This window comes from Microcaecilia unicolor, chromosome 11 (assembly GCF_901765095.1).
Source record: "Microcaecilia unicolor chromosome 11, aMicUni1.1, whole genome shotgun sequence".
Classification (NCBI taxonomy): Eukaryota; Metazoa; Chordata; class Amphibia; order Gymnophiona; family Siphonopidae; genus Microcaecilia; species Microcaecilia unicolor.
In genome coordinates, this window is record NC_044041.1 from 194,342,921 (window position 1) to 194,366,913 (window position 23,993).

Consider the following 23,993-nt stretch of genomic DNA (forward strand, 5'->3'; position numbering starts at 1 on the left):
CAACAAAATGGGCCAACACTTAACGGGGGGGGGGGGGGGGGGGGGGGGGGGCACAAACAGCAGCTTTCTCCAGAATCCAGCTAACATGGGCCTCAAATTTAGCCTTTAGGTGCTGACAACGTGCAATGGCTGTGAACCCTCCCCCTCTGCAATATTCTCCCCCCCCCCCCCCCCATCATCTGCCCTGGGAGGCAAACCCCAGGTACCAGGTCCCCATGGTGCCTAATAATTATAATAACCTGTCCTGGCACCTGTTTCGCGACCTGGCCCAAACATTTTGGGTCCATGCCTGCAGCTCTCCTCCCCACCCCCCCAACCAGAAAGACAGTATATCAAATGCTTTAACCTTGCCTCTGACCCTCAGTGTCGGTAATGGCAGCCTTCAAGACACACTACTCTGGCTGGTATCGGGACCTTCCCTCTGCCGGGTCACCCCCTCATGGAAGCAGGAAGTTACCTCACGGAAGGCGGGACCCAGAAGAGGGAAGGTCCCAACGCCAGCCAGAGCAGTGCATCTTGAAGGCTGCTGCTCCAATAGTGAGGAAAAGTTTTTTGGGTTTTTTTTTTGGAGGGGGGGGGGGGGACAGGGCACAGGCAAGAGATGCTGGGCATGGAGTAAGAACAGACAGGGACACAGGGCAATGGTGGAAAAGGGGTGGAACAAAACACAGAGGGGCACTGTTGATCACAGGGGGAAGAAAGGAACACTGAGCGGCAATGCTGAATATAAGGGGAGGATAGGGACACTAAAAGATCAGATGCTGAACATGGGGAGGGGGGGGAATGGTAAGAACAGGCAGGGCAATGCTGATACAAGGAGAGGATAGGGCCATGATAGGTGCAGGGACAACAAGGAGAGTTGCTGGAAAGGACAGACAGGGACACAAAGAATATGGATGACAGACATGCAAATGTTGAATATAGACAGGAGACCCTGGAAAGGCAGGAAAAACAGAAGAGACTCAGGACTACAAAGGTAGAAAAAAAAATCAATTGGACCATGTCAGCTTTGGGAACTGTGCATCTCCGATATCTTGCATTTCCATTTCTCTAATATTGCTGGAGGTGGGAGGAGCATGAACTGTGTACCTGTGCTACTGAAGAGAGGAACAAAAGCTGGTGCTAATGTGCTGGACCTGGTGAGATATGTGCCAAGTAAAGATAAAAGGCTGGTGAACAGTATTGAGAATTCAAATGGGGATGGGGGCAGGAGACGAGTCATCATTGGGAGACATATCCATGGGTGTCTCCATGTTAGTGGGGGGGGGGGGGGGGGATTGAGGCAGCCCACATGGAGCCACCTTGATCAAGATACTTGGGAGCACTAGCAACTGCAGAAGCAGCCCTTAAAGGAACATTGTTGCTGCGGAGGGGATTCTCCAGCAGCCCTGTTTGTAGGATACATTTAAAATTTGTGAGAATCAGTTTTTCTGGGGGAGGGGGGGGGGAGGAGGAGTGGCAATTGAGAAAGCTACTGTTTTGGGGGTAGAGGAGAGATTAAGAGGCTATTGCTGTGGACAAGGATGTTAGCCACTTTCATCACCTACCCAGCAGCAGTCTTGGCTGCGTTTGCTGGGAGTAGATGGGACTAGAAATGGGGAGGGGTTAAAACTGCAGCTGCTGGGGGCACACAGACAATAGAGAGGCTAAGACGTAACAATAGCCATACTGGGTCAGACCAATGGTCTGTCTAGTCCAGTATCCTTCTTCCAGCAGCGGCCAATTCAGGACACAAGTACCCGGAAACCTAATTACTCCATGAATCTGTCCAAACCTTTTTTAAACCAAGACAATGCTAACCACCGTTACATCCTCCAGCAACGAGTTCCACCGCTTAACTATTTTTTGAGTGAAAAAAATATTTCTTCCTATTTGTTTTAAAAGTATTTCCATGTAATTTCATCAAGCGTCCCTGGTCTTTGTAGTTTTTGAATGAGTGAAAAAGGAAAAAAAAAAAAAAAAAAGATTTGCCTCCACCCACTCCACACTACTCAGGATTTTGTAGACCTCAATCATATCCCCCCTCGGCCATCTCTTTTCCAAGCGTAAGAGCCGTAACCTCTTTAGCCTTTCCTCATAATTTATGTACTTTTATACCCCACTTTTTTCCACATGTATGCAGACTCAAAAGTGGCTTACAGTGTACTGATAAGGCTAACGTCAGACCAGTGGTTATACAATTACAAAATTACATTAAATAGGATAGAAGGAACAGGGTAAGAAGAAAAAGGGGAGAGACTAAAAAGGTCTATGGACATGTTATTAGGAAGGCCTGTGGGTAATAAGTGGAGTTTCTGAAGTAGGCTTTCTGAGATAGGCTGGTCTTAGGTAGATTCCAGATGCTGAGATGGTTCAGAGTGGCTTGAACAGCTTTCGGCAAGGCAATCCATAATTGGGAGCAGTTGTAATACCCATCCAGACCAGGAGAAAAAAAAAGCATGCCACGATTAGAACCATTTGAGGCAGGAAGAGATGTGAAGCGGCCGGACAGGCATGTTGCAAATGGAGTTGTAATATTGGAGCAGTTCTATCCCCTCTATCATTTTGGTTGCTCTTCCTTGACCCTTTCCTAATTCCGCTACATCTTTGAAATACGGCGACCAGAACTGAAGACAAGACTCAAGGTGAGGCCACACCATGGAGCGATACAGAGGCATTATAATATTTTTGGTCTTATTTTGCATCCCTCTTCCAATTATTCCTAGCATCCTATTTGCTTTTTTGGCTGCTGCCGCCGCACCCACCCATAGTAACTGCAGCTTTGACTTCTCTCCCATTGTCCCACAGCCTAAAGCCAGATGATAGACCAAAGGTGGGTGGGTGAAGTGGACAGCAGTTGCCTCCTATCTGCTTCTTCCCTGCTACTATGTTAAACTTGCTGTGTATCATCTTGAGTACATTATAAAAGTGTGCATAAATGAACACAAAATTCTAGTCGTTACAAGTCTGGCTTCTAGATTTTGGGGCTGGCTCCTTGATCCTAAGAAACTTTGCCGAGCCCTGGCCTACAAGACAGTGTGCAGCACCGACTCGAGCCAACTTTGTTCTGAACAATTCCGACAACCACCGAATCGGTGCCTACCGAGAACAATACCTTTTCCAGTACCTTGCATCTGGAGGGAGGTGATGTGGGGATAATGACAGGTCAAGTTACCATCTTTGCTTGCCCCCCCCCCCCTTAAAAAAAAAAAGGATCAAAATCACTTAAGTTTCCCCTTCATCATCTGGTTTAGTATTGAAATCAAGGAATATGAACTTTTGAAGACTGTTTTAGAATTTGAAGCTTGTCATGGTACTTGTGTTAATCCAATATACTAAACAAGGCATCGCCTTATTTTCTATGGTTTTTTCTATTTATTAAAGGCCTCGTTTACAAAGTCGTGCTAACAAGGCTTTATAAAACAGGACCTAAGTTTTGAGGATGACATAGTAATATTAAGAAAAAAAATTCACCAGGAAAGCTGAATACCAACCTGGCACAGAAGTGACAGTATATTTCATTGGTAGCTAAGACAGAGGCTCACAACTACCCTTCATGAAATTTACATACTAGTTTTATAACCTTTATTAAAGTTTGTAGAAAAGTACATTTTTAGGTTTTTTTTTGTTTTTTTTAAAGCAAGCTAAACCAAACATTTCCCCTATAAGTAATTTTAAGGTTAGTGGTGGGAGGCGGGGCAGACTTATACGGTCTGTGCCAGAGCCGGGGCAGACATACGGTCTGTGCCAGAGCCGGGAGGCGGGGCAGACTTATACGGTCTGTGCCAGAGCCAGTGGTTGGGAGGCGGGGCTGGTGGTTGGGAGGCGGGGATAGTGCTGGGCAGACTTATATGGTCTGTGCCAGAGCCAGTGGTTGGGAGGCGGGGCTGGTGGTTGGGAGGCGGGGATAGTGCTGGGCAGACTTATATGGTCTGTGCCAGAGCCAGTGGTTGGGAGGCGGGGCTGGTGGTTGAGAGGCGGGGATAGTGCTGGGCAGACTTATACAGTCTGTGCCAGAGACAGTGGTTGGGAGGCAGGGATAGTGCTGGGCAGACTTATATGGTCTGTGCCACAGCCGGTGGTTGGGAGGCGGGGCTGGTGGTTGAGAGGCGGGGATAGTGCTGGGCAGACTTATACAGTCTGTGCCAGAGACAGTGGTTGAGAGGCAGGGATAGTGCTGGGCAGACTTATACGGTCTGTGCCAGAGCCAGTGGTTGGGAGGCAGGGATAGTGCTGGGCAGACTTATATGGTCTGTGCCAGAGCCAGTGGTTGGGAGGCGGGGCTGGTGGTTGAGAGGCGGGGATAGTGCTGGGCAGACTTATACAGTCTGTGCCAGAGACATTGGTTGGGAGGCAAGGATAGTGCTGGGCAGACTTATATGGTCTGTGCCAGAGCCGGTGGTTGGGAGGCGGGGCTGGTGGTTGAGAGGCGGGGATAGTGCTGGGCAGACTTATACAGTCTGTGCCAGAGACAGTGGTTGGGAGGCAGGGATAGTGCTGGGCAGACTTATACAGTCTGTGCCAGAGACAGTGGTTGGGAGGCAGGGATAGTGCTGGGCAGACTTATACGGTCTGTGCCAGAGCCAGTGGTTGGGAGGCAGGGATAGTGCTGGGCAGACTTATATGGTCTGTGCCAGAGCCAGTGGTTGGGAGGCGGGGCTGGTGGTTGAGAGGCGGGGATAGTGCTGGGCAGACTTATACAGTCTGTGCCAGAGACAGTGGTTGGGAGGCAGGGATAGTGCTGGGCAGACTTATATGGTCTGTGCCAGAGCCGGTGGTTGGGAGGCGGGGATAGTGCTGGGCAGACTTATACGGTCTGTGCCCTGAAGAGCACAGGTACAAATCAAAGTAGGGTATACACAAAAAGTAGCACATACGAGTTATCTTGTTGGGCAGACTGGATGGACCGTGCAGGTCTTTTTCTGCCGTCATCTACTATGTTATATGTATGTTTCCTCTAAGAATGCACTCTATTTGGTCCACTTGTATCCCACATTTTCCCAGCTTATGTGGGCTCAATGTGGCTAACAACGTTACAAGAAAATTACATAATACAACAGGAGAAAATTGTTCCAGTAATAGGATACAAAGAAGTACAGAGGAGCTAAAATAAGAGAATACGGATGGGAAAACAGGAGCAACCAAGGAGAAGCTGACAGGTGGGGGGGGGGGGGGGGGGGAAGAAAGTTAAACAGCATTGCTGACTTCGGGGTAGTTTTTAACAGTTTTGTTTAAAGTTTGATGATCCGATGACTCTTTCAAGAGTCTCGGCAAAGCACTAAGAGGCCCTTAATTTAAGCTGCTAAATGGGCAGCTTTCTAGGGACTCATAAGAAACTGACAAAAGGGGCCATAACCTATGTCTGAGCCAATGCACCCCTGACAGTATTGGGGGGTTGGGGGAGGGGTTATAGCCTTAACTGGCCGGAAGGCCGGCAGGCCAGGGGAATAAAAGGAGAAGCTTATCTTGTATACACTTCTTAAAAAGGCAGGATGGGCTTCCTTCATTTGTCCTGCTCCAGTTCAATCAGAAGCTGATCACTACCGTAGCCTCATCCCAACCCCAACAAGCTGGCCCAATTCTAACCTTCAGGCCATAAAGAGGCAGCTGTAAACCATATCCACACAATCAGAGCACAAGCATGAAGAGAGATTTGGTTTTCAAGAACAAGTGAAATTAGATCCCCTCATGTCCCTGCAATGTTTCTCAATCCTTACTGGGGTAGAGAGATGCATGACCATACATTAAGGAACATAGACCCAACTGAGCTGTCAAAGCAGCTACGCTACCCAATATATTTTAAAAAGTCCCTCTTGATTTGACCGGAACACAAGAAAACAAACAAAACAACTGAACATTCCCAACGAGAGATCATGAAGTCTACCCCGGTTAGTTAAGGAGCCCTACTGGTTATAGAAATAAGCTGTGAACCAATGAAGCCAGCTGTTGCTTGTGACCTTGAACAATTTACTTAACCCTCCACCATCTCACATACAAAATTACATTATAAGTCCTCACATGCAAGACTCACTGAAATTAGCTTGGTTTGAACTTGAATTTAGAAAAAAAGGCAAGCAATTTAATCTAAAATCCAAACTCGAGCAAGTCTTTATTGTCTTAAAAAAAACTAGTCGGGTCCTTTGATCTAGTTTGACTTATCTTCTCCTGAAAATTCTATGACATTTTTAACACAAATCTGTCTCTCATGATTGGATTATTCCTCGTCTACAGAAATCTGCTTCTACCATTTAATATCCAAATAGCAATACACATTGCATAGAACAAACTCATTGGTTGCTTCGCTCAGCTCTTGTCTTCTACCAGAACAGCAGAGACGCTTTGGTACTATACTTGGCCAGAACGCTGAGTGGATGGGCCCAGAGGCATCAAAGGTCTTTCCCAGTGAACTGTATGAAAGCTAGACAGTATGTCCCTGTAAAAACCAAGTGCCAAAAGGGAGCTTCAGTGCTGGAAAATCCCTTCAGATAAATGCCAACAGCAGCCAGGGCACAGTTTCAGATTCCAGGATGATGCAGCAGCACATTGGCGCCAGACAAGGTTACACAGTGCCAACAGATTTGACAGCATTTCATGCCCCATTCATTTCAGAACTTATATTTTAGCCAACACATTGAATAATTAGCCATTTTCACAGCAAAACGCTATCTAATTGTTTACAAGTGCACTGCATTCAGTTCAAACAACACAGCACCTATTTTTTTTTTTTTTGTTACACTTGTACCCCGCACTTTCCCACTCATGGCAGGCTCAGTGCGGCTTACATGGGGCAATGGAGGGTTAAGTGACTTGCCCAGAGTCACAAGGAGCTGCCTATCGAACTCAGTTCCCCAGGACCAAAATCCACCACCCTAGCCACTAGGCCACTCCTCCACTGTTGCTACTATTTGAGATTCTACCTGGAATGTTGCTATTCCACTAGCAACATTCCATGTAGAAGTCGGCCCTTGCAGATCAACAATGTGGCCGCGCAGGCTTCTGCTTCTGTGAGTCTGACGTCCTGCACGTATGTGCAGGACGTCAGACTCACAGAAACAGAAGCCTGCGCAGCCTTCTACATGGAATGTTGCTAGTGGAATAGCAACATTCCATGTAGAATCTCCAATAGTAGCAACATTCCATGTAGAATCTCCAATAGTATCTATTTTATTTTTGTTACATTTGTACCCTGCGCTTTCCCACTCATGGCAGGCTCAGTGCGGCTTACATGGGGCAATGGAGGGTTGAGTGACTTCCCCAGAGTCACAAGGAGCTGCCTGTGCCTGAAGTGGGAATCGAACTCAGTTCCCCAAAGTCCACCACCCTAGCCACTAGGCCACTCCTCCACTGTTGCTACTATTTGAGATTCTACATGGAATGTTGCTATTCCACTAGCAACATTCCATGTAGAAGTCGGCCCTTGCAGATCACCAATGTGGCCACGCAGGCTTCTGCTTCTGCGAGTCTGACGTCCTGCACGTCAGACTCACAGAAACAGAAGCCTGCGCAGCCTTCTACATGGAATGTTGCTAGTGGAATAGCAACATTCCATGTAGAATCTCCAATAGTAGCAACATTCCATGTAGAATCTCCAATAGTATCTATTTTATTTTTGTTACATTTGTACCCTGCGCTTTCCCACTCATGGCAGGCTCAGTGTGGCTTACATGGGGCAATGGAGGGTTGAGTGACTTCCCCAGAGTCACAAGGAGCTGCCTGTGCCTGAAGTGGGAATGACAGAATGACCTATGACAGAAAAAGCCTTCTAAAGCATGAATGTTTTGGTTTCAAATGTTTCAGACTGCAGCTCAAGATAGGGTCTAGGAACTAACCTGTGTTGGCAGGTTAATTGCTTCTATATTTCCATGGAATATAGCAAGAAGATATAAAGTGAATGTGGTTCATTGACATCTCTAGCTAAATTTTTGCATGATTATTTCATATATTGCCACAGCCATGTTGTGCATTCCAGGTTGTGATAAACACGTGAAAAGTAAAATAAAGCCCCTTTGCACAACAGCAGCAACTAACATTTAAAGGGCCTTCCCTCCTAGAGTGCAGAGAAGGGGCCTCTAGTCCCCAGTGGTCCAATATCTCTACACCCCCCCTCCCCAGCTGAACCATGAGGCTATAAGCTCCCCCCTTCTGCAGCCCCCACCCTTTTTCCAAGTCAAGATCTGACCTCCTCTCCCCCATTCCTACAAACCTTGGTTCACCCAAAGACCTGGAGGGTCAGGAGGGTGGGGAACAATAGAGGACCAATCCTCACTCACTCTTGGCCTGCACAAAATGGAATTGAAGATCCCTAAGGGCAAAAATGAGTTCTCTAGCAAAACCAAGAGAATTCAAAAGTTTTACTTAAAATGGAGGAAAAGAACCTCAGAGAACCACACAGATAATTCAAAGAATTTTTTTTAACCGTGTATAAAAAGGGTCAAGAGGAATTTCGCCTAGAGCACGTAGCCAAGTGTTGAACACATTAGGATGAATGTAGTTGAATGTGGAGTGCATGGGGGGAGGGGAAGGAAGTCTTAGGGAAGATCCGGGAGGGATGGGAGGGAGACATGCTCTGATGCTGAGAGGTTAGGGAGGGAGAATAGGGGGGCCAAAAGGTAACTGTTATGGAACGTGAGGGCCCAGGGACTATCTGGAGCCTCTATAAATTAGATACACATGGGGAAGCCTTTTAGGACCATAGACCACAATTCTGTGATGGTTGTGGTCAGATTGGAAATTCACAACAGGGCCGCAATCCCTATAGTGCACACTCTGCTCCCCGGCACAAGATGGAGACCATCGGTGAAGAGGAGGGGGAGGGGGGAGGCACAGAGCTGAACTGCAGAATGTAGAATAAACCTAGCGGACTAGATTCATGATGTATTAGCGTGAGAGTTCTCAGTTAGTTGAAAAAGTCCCAAGGCGGAAGAGGCTGGAGAATTTATCACTAGTTATACATGTGGTAACTGTTACCAGTTTTGGGTTTATTGGAAGGAGGGAGGGGGCGGAGGGAAAAGAAGTTTTATAATGAAAAGTTTATGGCTATTGATATGGATACACTAGAGGCTCTATGGTACAGGACCTAATGAGGTAGTCTGATTGGATCTATGCTTAATCTGTATTATAATGGATTGTTTTTTATGAATGTTCCATAATAAAAACCGTTTAAACATAAAAAGGGTCAAGATTTCAATCACTGGTTCTGAAAAACCTCCACTTTTTTGCGATACCTCAATAGTTCAAATGTTATCATTTTACTATTACACATAATGTATAATTAAAGCGTATTAAACACTTGCAAAATATGCTAAAACTTAAATGTCCAAGACACTTAACCTAAGCTTTGCCCGCACCCGACGGGGCCCGTTCGCTGATAACAGTGGCTTCCTCAGGGGTCAGTTGTCCAGGTTAGGTGCAGTTTGGCTCAAACTGATGGCACGCGTTTTTGACGCCTGAAATGCAAAAAGCGCCATGTTGCCAGTTACGAGATCGACACGGCAATCAGTTTGAGCCAAACTGCACCCAGCAGCTAAATGGGTCCCGTTGGGTGCAGGCAAAGGCTACGTTAAGTGTCTTCAGTTTTAGTATATTTTGCAAGTGTTTGATATGCTTTATTTATACATTTGTGATAGCAAAATGGTAAGAAATTCTAAAATCAACAAAAAGAAGTTGATACTTTGAGGTATCATTAAAATAAAGTGGAGGATTTTCAGAACCAATGATTGAGATGTTGCCCCTTTTTATGTTTAAACAATTTTTATTAAACGTCAATAAAATAATACAACCATAATCTTGTACAAATTGTTAATTTTTGTTTCCCAATACAATACCCCCCCTACCCAACATACTTATGTTTCATCAGTTTTATGAAAAACGGTTATACACTTTTATCAATAGTATATAATGTAATCAGTACAGCCAATCATTAAGTCCCATCATATTCAAACAACAACCAATTTGAACCTTCTACGTTCAACTTACTTTGTTAGATCCTTCATCCAACCCCCCTCCCAAATCCCTCCACACCCAACCACCCCCCTCCCGATGTTGCCCCTTTTTATACACAAATTCTTTGAATTATCTGTGTGGGTCTCCGAGGTTCTTTTCCTCCATTTTAAAATTAACCATTTGGATTTACTTGGTTTTGCTTTACTCTACCCTTGTGGATTTTTTGTTCTCTATATATCCTAAAATTGTATTGAGTAAATTGGGGGGGGGGGGGGGGGGGGGGGAAGGTTTCCTAGCCCTGTGTTGGCCCAATGCCTCCATGCTTACCAGCCCCATTAAGCCACCAGAGAGTAAAGGCCTCATATTTGGGCCGCTATCATTAAGCAAAGGATACATTTTTTGGCAACTCAGGAAACTAACCGCTGCTCTCGAACTGTAGTTTTTCTCCAACTAAAAAGGGCCTAGAAAGCTGTTTTTACTATCTTTTGCATCAAGGTGCATCACAGGAGCTCATTAATACAATTTACATCGACTTTTGCACTGGTTTCATATGAAACGTTTAATCACTGCAAAGTGAATTCACATAGTAACATAATAGATGACGGCAGAAAAAGACCTGCATGGTCCAACCAGTCTGCCCAACAAGATAAACTCATATGTGCTACTTTTTGTGTATACCCTACCTTGATTTGTACCTGTCCTCTTCAGGGCACAGACCGTGTAAGTCTGCCCAGCACTATCCCCGCCTCCCAACCACCAGCCCCGCCTCCCACCACCGGCTCTGGCACAGACCGTATAAGTCTGCCCAGCACTATTCCCGCCTCCCGCTCTGCCACCCAATCTCGGCTAAGCTCCTTAGGATCTATTCCTTCTGAACAGGATTCCTTTATGTTTATCCCACGCGTGCTTGAATTCTGTTACCGTTTTCATTTCCACCACCTCCCGCGGGAGGGCATTCCAAGCATCCACCACTCTCTCCGTGAAAAAATACTTCCTGACATTTTTCTTGAGTCTGCCCCCCTCCCCCCTTCAATCTCATTTCATGTCCTCTCGTTCTACCTCCTTCGCATCTCCGGAAAAGGTTCGTTTGCGGATTAATACTTTTCAAATATTTGAACGTCTGTATCATATCACCCCTGTTTCTCCTTTCCTCTAGAGTATACATGTTCAGGTCAGCAAGTCTCTCCTCATACGTCTTGTAACGCAAATCACAAAAATGCTCTTTTGTGCATAGCATTTTTGTAACCCTAGTAGCGCTACAGAAATGTCAAGTAGTAGTAGTTTTGCACATTTCCAGTTATTTTTTACTAAGTCGATTACATGCATCTCCAGCAACATTTTGATTTTTCAAAAGAAAAATGAAGGGGTTAAAAAAAAAAAAAAATAGTCAGCAGAATTGTGACTAGAAGGATTATCCATGGTTCTTTAAGGAGTCTGCCCTTTGCTAGAGAACTTACCTAGGCTTTTCATACACAGCCTCCAAACATTCACACTAAGAACTGGTAATTAAACTTGCTGACGACACAAAGTTATTCAAAGTCGTTAAATCGCGGGAGGATTGTGAAAAACTACAAGAGGACCTTACGAGACTGGGCGTCTAAATGGCAGATGACGTTTAATGTGAGCAAGTGCAAAGTGATGCATGTGGGAAAGAGGAACCCGAATTATAGCTACGTCATGCAAGGTTCCACGTTAGGAGTCACGGACCAAGAAAGGGATCTAGGTGTCGGCGTTGATACATTGAAACCCTCTGCTCAGTGTGCTGCTGCAGCTAAGAAAGCAAGTAGAATGTTAGGTATTATTAGGAAAGGAATGGAAAACCCACTCTATGTAATTATGTCATCTCTGTGATACATTGTTTCCATACCTGTATTATCTCCGTGATACTTTGTACCACACTTTGTAAGCCGCACTGAACCTGCGGGAAAGAGCGGGGTATAAATGCTACAAATAAATAAAAACAAAAATGAGGATGTTATAATGCCTTTGTATCGCTCCATGGTGCGAGCGCACCTCGAATATTGTGTCCAATTCTGGTTGCCGCATCTCAAAAAAGATATAGTGGAATTAGAAAAGGTGCAGAGAACGGCGACGAAAACGATAAAGGGGATGGGACGACTTCCCTATGAGGAAAGGCTAAAGCGGCTAGGTCTCCAGCTTGGAGAAAAGGCAGCTGAGGGGAGATATGATAGAGGTCTATAAAATAATGAGTGGAGTTGAACGGGTAGATGTGAAGTGTCTGTTCACGCTTTCCAAAAATACTAGGACTAGGGGGCATGCGATGAAGCTAAAATGTAGTAAATTTAAAAAGAATCGGAGAAAACTTTTCTTCACTCAACGTGTAATTAAACTCTGGAATGCATTGCCAGAGAATGTGGTAAAGGCGGTTAGCTTAGCAGAGTTTTAAAAAGGTTTGGACGGCTTCCTAAAAGTCCACAGACCGTTATTAAATGGACTTGGGGAAAATCCACTATTTCTGGGATAAGCAGTATAAAATGTTTTGTACATTTTTGAGATCTTGCCTGGTATTTGTGACCTGGATTGGCCACTGTTGGAAACAGGATGCTGGGCTCGATGGACCTTTGGTCTTTCCCAGTATGGCAATACTTGTGTACTTATAACTGCATACTGCGAGATATTCATTTTTCTTTACATCCATGAGCCGTTTTTGATCTATCAAATTTTACAACAGTCTATGAGCAAGATACACACTGCTCAATAAGAGCAAGCTAAATCGGTCCATGCAAGGCAGAATCTGCTCTCACCCACAACAGAAACCTAGTGAGCAAGGAGACAACCACCATTTCAACTGGAGAAAAATTTCTATTCTTCCAAACCAGAAGAATACTATTAAAGGGACCACCTTTTGGAGGGCAGAAAAGTGAGGATGCTTCATTTCCACAGCCTGGTTGCCTCCTGTTTCTTAGGGAGATCTATGGCCGTTAAATACTCTGCTACTCAGACTACATTCAACAATTCATAAATAAGGCAAAACCTGGCAAAGTTACATGAAAACAATGTTCCCAGGCTGCTTCTCCAAAAAAAAGTTTTTTTTTTTTTTAAATGCAATTTAGTCACTGCTGTTGCACTCATAACTAACAGTCTCCTTAATGATGCCAGACCAGCTGGTTTTCACTTGGCTGAATCCCACTGGTTTTGACTACCTTCAATTTCATGCATAGAGGGAACACCCAGGACATCCCCAGGCTGCCAGCCAACAGGGTTTCCCAGAACAAAGTTAGACTACCCATTTGATCCTTCCAAAATAAGCCTTTGAGCCAGAGCTTCCCAAATCTGTCCTATGACCCTAAAGGCAGTTAGCTTTTGAGGATATTCTGAAGACGTGCATGAGAATTTGCATACATTGACAACCTAAGTATATGCAAACCCCTCCTCAAATCGCCACTATCCTAACTGCAAAGGGCTAAAATGTAAATCCAGATATGCAACCAGTTTCTCATACATCTGCACGCAGCTATGGAACGCACTACCGAAGGCCATTAAGACAACACAGGACCTAACCATCTTCCGAAGACTACTGAAAACAGATCTTTTCAAGAAGGCATACCATAAGCATTCATCTTAAATACTAAAAAAACACCACTATACACGATCTATACAAAACCAAACAATTATCACATGACTGATTAAACTCCTTGAAACTATGATCAAACAACTCCACTTCAAACCTTACACTGAATAGGGACCCTTTGAAGCCAATGATGACCAAATGTATGTTACAATCCAATTTACTACTTAGGAACCTTCACACAATACCATCATTCATTCTTCCTTACCATGTATGCACATGATGTATATATACACCATGATCTATTCCATGTATGTTATGTTACATGTTTGTTACCATGTATACACCTTAACGCAATACTATTTGTAATCCTGCTACCCGGAAATGGCAACCGCCATTACGGCAAATGTAAGCCACATTGAGCCTGCAAATTGGTGAGAAAATGTGGGATACAAATGCTGCAAAATAAATAAATAAATAAAATATTCTGAAAAACCTGACTGGCTGTGGGTCACTGGAGCAGATTTAGGAACCCTTTGCTTTGGTCAGTTTCACCACCATGGGGTTGGCAGTATAGTGTAATGGATAGAGCTCAGAGCTGTAAACCCAACAGTATGCTTAAAATGTCCTTTGTCCACCATATACCGCAGTATCTCTCTATGCAGCTCAAAGTCTGCCTATACACACAAAACTTCTCCAAAAGAAGTACAGCAGTACGCAGAAAAGTGGTCCTATATATACTTGGAATATCCTGGAGAAAAAGTACCAGCAATGCACCATTTCTTTAAGCAAGATTCAAAAGGCAGCTCAAAATTGATAGTATTCACCTTATCGTATTAATCAGTTTTCATGGAATACAAGTTCAACTCTGGTATGCTGACAAAAACTGGCTAGAAAGAGGGCCTGCTAACTTTTACTAGTGTACAGATTTAGTGAACCAAAGAAAATGCCATATTTCATGTTTATGTCTTTTACTATGATTACTATTTCTGTTCCTAAACTTTGGATAGAAAATGGTTAGAAATTACAATAATTAAAATACCACATTTCTCTTTTCCCAGGGAATGCTGCAACTCTGCTGCTCTTCAAGGGTGCAATGTTTCACACAAGAGTCAATACAGACCTACTTGTGAATATCACTTCAAATTTGCTCCCACTAATTTCAAAATCTCAGGTCAACTGGAATGTCTCATTTTAGTAATGTTGACCACCACAGCAATCAAAAGGAGAGTTGCCTTGGACACCAGGCCTTTCTTCACCTTCTTTCAAAATACTGTCACACTGGGGCTCCCAGAAGGACACACAAAGCTGCAAACAAGGGTTACCTTGTGGAAACGGAATTAAAAGAAGGCCCAACTTCCTACTTCTCAGCACTGCTGACACACCCACACGACTGACCATACACAGTCATAGTACACAAATGAACACTTCTTATAGGAAACTCATTTCAGGACATTCCTTTACCAGAAGTTTTTTTGTTAAAATAAAAATCGGGCACTTACTATTGCAAAACAATCTGGTAACTAATCAAAACGATAAACGGTCACTAGCGTTAGAATAAGGCAATGCTTCCCAAACCTGGTCCTGGGGGCACCCCAGTCACTCAGGTTTTCAGGATATCCACAATGAATATGCACGAGACATATTTGAATGCAGTTGAGGGAAAGTGGTGCCCCCACGACCAGGTTTGGGAAGCGCTGGAATAGGAAATAGCACTCTGTAGTTTAAAACCACAGGCTCAGGATTTCAAAACGGAATTCTAAAACCACTTAAACCTGAACACAAAAAGAAAAGAAAAAAAATCTACACTAACACCTAAGGATTAAAATGCTTCACTTCAGAACTTTGCTTGCATGATGAGTTTGTTACAACAATCATGCTTATCTACTTAAATTCAGGCCACCACTACCTACAGATAATGATTTATAGAACAGACATTGCTGTAATATCAAGTAAGCTAATGTATCCCAAAGCCTACCTATTCACCATGGCCTTTGACCCTGGTCAGACTTCACCACCTGACAGCATCTTCCCCTGCCCCTACTATGGCCTTTGCAGTATCCAGGCCTTCCCTTGCTGCTTAGATCTCTACACTATCTTTCCCTATCTTTGTTGTAGTTCCTTTCCATCTAATTAATTTATTTGCTTTGTGAACTGTTTCAATGGGTCTCCTCTTTAGAAGTATGAATAAACTTGCAAATACAGCATCAGTCTGGTGCTTAGAAACTATTTCTGCCAAACATGAGCATGTAGTAGAGTAGTAATATTCAAGTACGATTTTATACACCATGCTCAACAATATGACCCTGCCCTGAACATGGAGTTAGGTATTTTCAAGGTCACAGAGTAAGAAAGTACCGAACTGGAGTCTCTAAGGTTGTAGCTCTCAGCTCTAACCACTATGCTCCTACTGCAAAAATTCTGAATGGCAGTCATGGAACCACTATTGGGCCCTGGTTCACTAAGGCGCACTAGCATTTTTTTTAGCACACGCTGAACCCGTAGGGATACGGGTGTCTTCAGCGTTTAGCGCATGCTAAAAACACTAGCGCCCTTAGCACAGCTTAGTAAACAGGGCCCAAAGGAAAAGCAAAAGAACACAACACTGTAAAGACCCCAAGGTATCTGAACCAGGGACTCAAAATAATGACTTTTACAAAAAAAAAACAACAAAAGGTACAAGGAGCACATCTGCTTCCATGTCAAACCTTTAAAAATCAACGAGAGAAAAAAAAAAAGTTTTGATTCATCTGTATTAAGGTGTGCAAAGTTACATCCAGCTGTACATATCCATAAACAATATAAACATTACAAAAAATTAAAATCCTGTATAAAGAAGAAGAAAAGAAAAGCACAGGCCAGCTACTTAAAAAGCACTTTAATAAAGCATTGTCCGCACAGGATTTCTAAAAGCTCATCAGCATGGCATAGATAAAGGTGCACTGAAACCCCCTAGTTATGGCACAAATCAAAGTGGAAGGCCAAATGTTTTTAAGGTACATAAGGGTTTAATATTATAAATACATATTCCAATTAGAAAAAAGTCAAACTAAACAAAACCCCACTGCACTGAGAAAGCCAGTCACTGTTTTGCAAGCACCTAATCCTACTCCAGGCCAAATAAACCCAAAAGGTAGAGAAAAAAATCCCACCGCCATGGCCTCATCTTTTGTTTCAGGCACAATGCAACAAGGGCAGCCCCGTCTGTGGCTCTGCTCCTCCTGCTGCTGCTCCATACACAGCACTGCTGAACCTCCCCCCCTCCCTTGAAGGTCACAGCCAGTCCCCTGCGTGGGTTCCAGCGGGGCAGAGCCCCCTTTTTGGGGTGGCCGAGCTGTGAAAAACCCCAGTGTAAAAAAGTTTATGAGCTCATCAGGATTGTTGTACCATTACATCAGAGGCAATTATAAATGGCCAAGAGCAGGAGATAGGGAGCCAATCAGATCACAGATAGGATGTCAACCTAAGACCAACTGTCTCCTGGCTTTGACAGAAGGATTTTTACCTCCATAATTCAAATCCCAAACCAAAGCAATCTGCACTTACTCAAATCACTGAGCTGTTTACCAGCACATCCAAGGGGCCGAGCAGAGAGGCAAAGTGCAGCCCAACCAGAAAATGGCCCCAGCCTGCACATTTCACAGTGCAAGCAGAGTGACCTTGTGTTTGCAAGCTTTCTTTCACTCTAGGGCCCAGCCCGGGAAGCAGAAACCTTCTCTCTAGCAACAGAACCGGGGACCAGCGCCGAATTAAGGCCGTGGGAAGCAAAAAAAGATGGATCTAGAAAGCATATGCCTGTCTTTCCTAGGGCAGCCCCCATCTCTGCTCATTTCTGCCTTGTCTGTCCGAAAGGGCCACCCCTCTCCCCCGAACCCAAAGCGGTGGAGGGAAGAAGAAGAAGAAAAGGGACCCCCCCCCCACCCCTCAAAACACACAGTCGAAAGGCCGAAAACATGCAGACAAGGCAAAGAGGCAGCCATTTTAGAGAAAGACACACAATGGCAGATGCACCACCAGCACCACGAGAATGCGGGGGCCCCCGAGTGCTGCCTGGGTGGGTGGGAAGCCGGCACCCAAGCAGCCTCTCCGGAACCCCCGTTCCCCCCCTCCCGAAACATTTACCTGCGGCGTCCTGGGCAAAGGCTGCCCGCTGCTCCCGGGACTCATGGGCGCATGGAGGCTCCTTTGTTGGCCTGCTCCCGTGGCAGCCGGTCCCCAGCTGGGGGCGGCTGCCCCGTACTGCCCGGCCAGCTCCGTCGTCGCCGCCGCCGCCACGCTCTTGGGGGGCCCCGCCGCCGCCGCCTCCTGGGCCCCTCCGGCGAAATCGGGCCCGCCGTACGAGTGGTAGCCCCGGGCCGAGCTGGGGGAGGTCAGGAGCTGGTTCAGGGTGGGGGTGGCGGTGGGCGCCGGTGTCCCCGGTGCCCCCATCCCGGCGAAGCGCTGCTGCTGCTGCTGCGGGTAGGGCTTGGCGGGCCGGGGGTAGCCCTGCGGCGGGTAGGCGCTGCGGTTGGGGTACGAGCCGGGGTACGAGTTGTAGGCGTGGTTGGGGAACCCGTGCTCGGTCGGGTGCGAGTTGGGCCCCGGGTACGGGCTTTGCTCCAGGCCGCTCATGCCAGGGCTTTGTTGTCCGCCATGTTGGTGGAAGGCTGGGCCCCGGCCGAAGTGCTGAGGCGGCGGCTGGGCCGGGCCGAAACTGTAGGTGGGGTGAGGCGCCCCCGACCCGTCGCCGCCAGGTTCGGCCAAGTTATTGTTCACGGCGGCGGCCGGCCTGGGCCCCGCGTTCCCGTTCGAGCTGCTCTTGAGTTCCGGCTCGCCGTTGCTCTCGGCCCCGTCCTGAAGCTCTTTGCCCGGGTTGTTGTTCTCCGCCTCCTGCCCGGCACCGGCCTTCACGTCGGCCGCCGCGGCCTCGCCCCCCACCGCCGCCGCCACCGCCTCCTCCGGACACTCCCGCTCCGCTTTCTTCAGCTCGGACGCCGGGTTGCCCAGGCTGCTGGCGGCGGCGGCGGAGGCGACCTGCGCGGCCATGATTCACCGCTGTCCCCCCTCCCCCCGGGCCTGTGCTCTGTCCCCCCCACCCCGGGGCTCCGCGACCGCCTCGATCCCTCCCTCCCCGCACGGCGGGGCCTAGCTTTTCTCCCCCCCCCCCCTCTCCGGGGCTCAGGCAGCGGCTCCCTCCCGGCACTGCTGCTCCTCCTTCCTCCTCCTCCTTCGCTCCTGCTTTTCGGGACTCCGCGTCCGCCTCCCCCGGCTCATTCCCCACCGGCCCCGCAGAGCCGGGGCTGCCGCGCGCGCTGCTGGGGGGGGGGGGGAAGGAAGGGCTCCCGGTCCGAGAATCTGTAGCGAGCTCTCCCTTCGGAGCCGGGTGGGGGGGGGGGGGGGAGAAGGATCCCGGAAAAAAAATTAAATCAAATATTAAAAAAAAGTCTATTCAAATACAAATCAAGCCAGCCGGTTCGCCCCTCCCGCTTCGCGGCTTAAAAAGGGGGGGAGGGCGCGGAAAACGAAGAGAGAAGCGAGAGTTGCAAAGAAACAAACAAACAAAAAAAAAAAATTCCCCAAAAACGTTGCGGGATGGGGGGCGTCGGGCTCGATTCTTTACGGATCGCGAGCCGTTTCTCTCGGAAGGGGGGAAAGCTCGATGCTGCGCCCCCTCCCCCCCCTTCGATGGCCTCCCCGTGCGCCGAGACTGAGCGGCTCGCGCGACCGACTCTGCTCACTCCGACACGAGGCTCAGCACTGCCATTTTACCGAGCGCCGCGGCGGCCTGCAAATCCCGGACCGGATCTCCGACCTGGAGAACGGAACGGACTGCGCTCCCTGCTCATCACCCCTCCTCCTTCCTTCCTTCCTCCATCCCTCCCCCCCACCCCTCCTCTCACAAAAGCGCTCGCGCCGTCGCCGTACGGCGGCGAGATGCAAAGCCCGGCACAGGAGCAGCGGGAGCGGTGCGGGAGACAATTGAAGCCCGGCTCTGGAGAAGCTCGGACTGGAAGCAGAGGCTGCAAAAGAGCGAGCTGCCTTCTCTCGGAGGAAAACTAGTGCTTTTCCTGCTCCTTTCCATTTCTGGGCTACAGATAGTGCTCGGTATTCACGAAATGACTGGGAACAGTCCGCTGGTTCAGGATATTTTGGTGCACGACCACTTTATGCAAGCTTGTCTAAGCAGCATACATAATAATAATAATTTGTACTGAAACACTTTTAAAACACTCCTATCCCTTGCCACATGCTTCATTATCAGGATCTATGAGCCTTCACAGCCAGAGAAATTTCTGTCCCATAGGAAAGTGACAAGAGCATGATGGAAAACAGGATTACATTAAAGGGAGCAGAAGAAAATGCAGCTTTGGGGAGGTGTCCCTCATCTTTTTTTTTTTTAGCTTAAAGTATACTTTCTTTCACCTAATTGTCAGTGGTTTATTTTGAGGGGATTTGTTTTTCTCTTTGCTGTATGTTTCTAAAAGTTAATAACAAAGTTTGAGATGAATCTGAAGTCACAAAATGCTAAGAAAACAAAGTCCAATGATTCGGGGTAAAGCAGCATCTAAATCTGCTAGCAAGATGTGTCACAAGAACACGAATTTCTAAATGTTGCCTCCACTTGCTTTACATTTGCTCCCAACTTGTATAATACCTCCCAAGGTCATATATTGTAAACTATTGTTAGACACTCATAGGGGCTGATGCTCAGAACCTAATTCTGGCATTGTTAGTGCTGATTAGGGCTGGACTACAGTAGCACCAGTATTAAGCTGAGCATAATGTTCAGCGGCCGTAGAATCCCAAATTTAAAATCAATCACTCAATTATGTTTTTGACCATTTGGCATTCTCATGGTATTTGGTCTTTGAAACACCTTTGCTCTAACCATCCCCCCTCCAAGTTGCATCCTAATGCCAACACAGCCCATTCACTTTGCCGCATGGCTTAGTAAACGGGGGGGAGGGGGGGCATATGTTTTACTCTTTTGAAGAACTTTCGCAAAAATATATCTTACCGAAAAATCAGTATTTTATTTGACTACACCTTATACAAACAATAAAAAAAGAGCTCCATGGTGCGACCGCACCTTGAGTATTGTGTTCAATTCTGGTCACTGCATCTCAAGAAAGTAGAATTGAAAAAGGTGTAGCGAAGGGCGACTAAAATGATAGCGGGGATGGGACGACTTCCCTATGACGAAAGACTAAGGAGGATAGGGCTTTTCCGCTTGGAGAAGAGACGGCTGAGGGGAGACATGATAGAGGTATATAAAATAATGAGTGGAGTGGAACAGGTGGATGTGAAGCGTCTGTTCACGCTTTCCAAAAATACTAGGAGTAGGGGGCATGTGATGAAACTACAGTGTAGTAAATTTAAAACAAATCGGAGAAAATCTTTCTTCACCCAACACATAATTAAACTCTGGAATTCGTTGCCGGAGAACGTGGTGAAGGCGGTTAGCTTTGCAGAGTTTAAAAAGGGGTTAGATGGTTTCCTAAAGAACAAGTCCATAAACCACTACTAAATGGGCTTGGGAAAAATCCACAATTCCAGGAATAACATGTATAGAATGTTTGTACGTTTGGGAAGCTCACCAGGTGCCCTTGGCCTGGATTGGCCGCTGTCGTGGACAGGATGCTGGGCTCGATAGACCCTTGGTCTTTTCCTAATGTGGCATTACCCAGCTGTTTCACCCAGCTACAAAATTCTTACAAATTTCTCTTTTCATGCACATCTGGAAATTACTGATCAAACTAAGCCTTTTTACGGAGCGGCCGCCAGCGGTATTCCCGCCTCGAGTGCACGCCATTTCTGAGGGAAAAAGAAAACCCCTGGAAATAGCTTGCGTGGCAATGGACCGGCCGTAATTGGTCATTGCCAAGCACTGCCAGGTTACCACCGGGTTAGTGTGGGAGCCCTTATCGCCACTTCAATGGGTGGTGGTAAGGGCTCCCTGCCGCATGGCCATGCGGTAAGAGATGTGTTGCTGGGGGCTTTATTACCCACTGCAGTAAAAAGGGCCCTTTTTCCCGCAGCTTGGTAAAAGGACCTCATAACTGGGAATACGTTTATTATAAGTTCAACAGACCTACACAATCAGCCTATCCTAATCTCCATAGGGCAATATGGATGCTGGTTAGAAAATGGAGGGCAAACGTTGTCAATTTCAAACTTTGCTGGCATTGTAAACAAAATTATAGCACCTTAGCTCCTATGATCTTCGACTGCTCATGTATTAATACTTTCTGGCAAAAGATATGATTAACTATCCAAAATATTCTGAAAAACGACACTTTGGTTTCACTATCCGTCATCATCCTACGTTCAGCACATCCTTCTTTACAACTGGAGTGGCCTAGTGGTTAGGGTGGTGGACTTTGGTCCTGGGGAACTGAGTTCAATTCCCACCTCAGACACAGGCAGCTCCTTGTGACTCTGGGCAAGTCGCTTAACCCTCCATTGCCCCATGTAAGCTGCATTGAGCCTGCCATGAGTGGGAAAGCGCAGGGTACAAATGTAACAAAAATAAAATAGATACTATTGGAGATTCTACATGGAATGTTGCTACTATTGGAGATTCTACATGGAATGTTGCTATTCCACTAGCAACATTCCATGTAGAAGGCTGCGCAGGCTTCTGTTTCTGTGAGTCTGACGTCCTGCACGTACGTGCAGGACGTCAGACTCACAGAAGCAGAAGCCTGCGCGGCCACATTGGTGATCTGCAAGGACCGACTTCTACATGGAGTGTTGCTAGTGGAATAGCAACATTCCATGTAGAATCTCAAATAGTAGCAACAGTGGAGGAGTAGCCTAGTGGTTAGGGTGGTGGACTTTGGTCCTGGGGAACTAAGGAACTGAGTTAAATTCCCACTTGAGGCACAGGCAGCTCCTTGTGACTCTGGGCAAGTCACTTAACCCTCCATTGCCCCATGTAAGCTGCATTGAGCCTGCCATGAGTGGGAAAGCGCAGGGTACAAATGTAACAAAAATAAAATAGATACTATTGGAGATTCTACATGGAATGTTGCTACTATTGGAGATTCTACATGGAATGTTGCTATTCCACTAGCAACATTCCATATAGAAGGCTGCGCAGGCTTCTCTTTCTGTGAGTCGGACGTCCTGCACTTACTTGCAGGACGTCAGACTCACAGAAGCAGAAGCCTGCGCGGCCACATTGGTGATCTGCAAGGGCCGACTTCTACATGGAGTGTTGCTAGTGGAATAGCAACATTCCATGTAGAATCTCAAATAGTAGCAACAGTGGAGGAGTAGCCTAGTGGTTAGGGTGGTGGACTTTGGTCCTGGGGAACTAAGGAACTGAGTTAAATTCCCACTTGAGGCACAGGCAGCTCCTTGTGACTCTGGGCAAGTCACTTAACCCTCCATTGCCCCATGTAAGCTGCATTGAGCCTGCCATGAGTGGGAAAGCGCAGGGTACAAATGTAACAAAAATAAAATAGATACTATTGGAGATTCTACATGGAATGTTGCTACTATTGGAGATTCTACATGGAATGTTGCTATTCCACTAGCAACATTCCATATAGAAGGCTGCGCAGGCTTCTCTTTCTGTGAGTCGGACGTCCTGCACTTACTTGCAGGACGTCAGACTCACAGAAGCAGAAGCCTGCGCGGCCACATTGGTGATCTGCAAGGGCCGACTTCTACATGGAATGTTGCTAGTGGAATAGCAACATTCCATGTAGAATCTCAAATAGTAGCAACAGTGGAGGAGTGGCCTAGTGGCTAGGGTGGTGGACTTTGGGGAACTGAGTTCGATTCCCACTTCAGGCACAGGCAGCTCCTTGTGACTCTGGGCAAGTCACTTAACCCTCCATTGCCCCATGTAAGCTGCATTGAGCCTGCCATGAGTGGGAAAGCGCGGGCTACAAATGTAACAAAAAACAAACTAAATGATCCACAACAATCTTTATTTGACATATTAATTGCACTTGCAGTCCAAATGATTCTTGGTTGTTGGAAGACTGCCACAACCCTGAATGAATATCTTTTGGTGACATACAATTTATCTTATCTATAAATACGAACTTAAGTCTGCGGAAAACAAACAAACAACAGATACCATAAAATTTGTAAGATTTAGAAACCTCTTGCACGGATCTTAATATCTTAAGATACAGAAACAAACCCTATCTTCTTGATAATATTTTCCCTGTACCGATGGTTAGATTTAGAAACTTTCTAGCCAACATCTTGCTGTCCACATTACTTATTATCATATTTTACTTTATAGCATTATTTTTGTTTTCTTGATCCTTTTTGCTTATTTATTTTTATTGTTATTATTTTTTGTAATTTTTATATTGTTATAACAAAACGGGTGAGATGTTCTACTGCTAAAATTTGGTCTCATGTGGATAATTATCTGAAATCTTATAATCTTAGGTAACTAGTTTAAGATTTATTTTGATTTGCAGGTGTTTTTTGTTTGTTTGTTTTTTAATTCTGTGCTACAGTTGATGTTATTACTTGATGTTATTGCTTGATAAATTGTCTTTTTCTAAAACCAATAAAATTGTTGGACATAAAAAAA

The 23,993-nt window shown here is 46.1% G+C and overlaps 1 protein-coding gene across 1 annotated transcript in view; it reads right to left on the minus strand.

Annotated features, from left to right (window-relative positions):
- ARID1A (AT-rich interaction domain 1A) overlaps window positions 1–18,480 on the minus strand; it is a 144,420-nt gene extending 125,940 nt beyond the window's left edge. Inside the window, exon 1 of the mRNA XM_030217416.1 lies at window positions 17,573–18,480. Coding sequence (XP_030073276.1) covers window positions 17,573–18,475 — 903 coding nt within the window. The 5' untranslated portion in view covers window positions 18,476–18,480. The remainder of the gene's footprint in view (window positions 1–17,572) is intronic.
- Window positions 18,481–23,993: the final 5,513 nt, after the last annotated feature.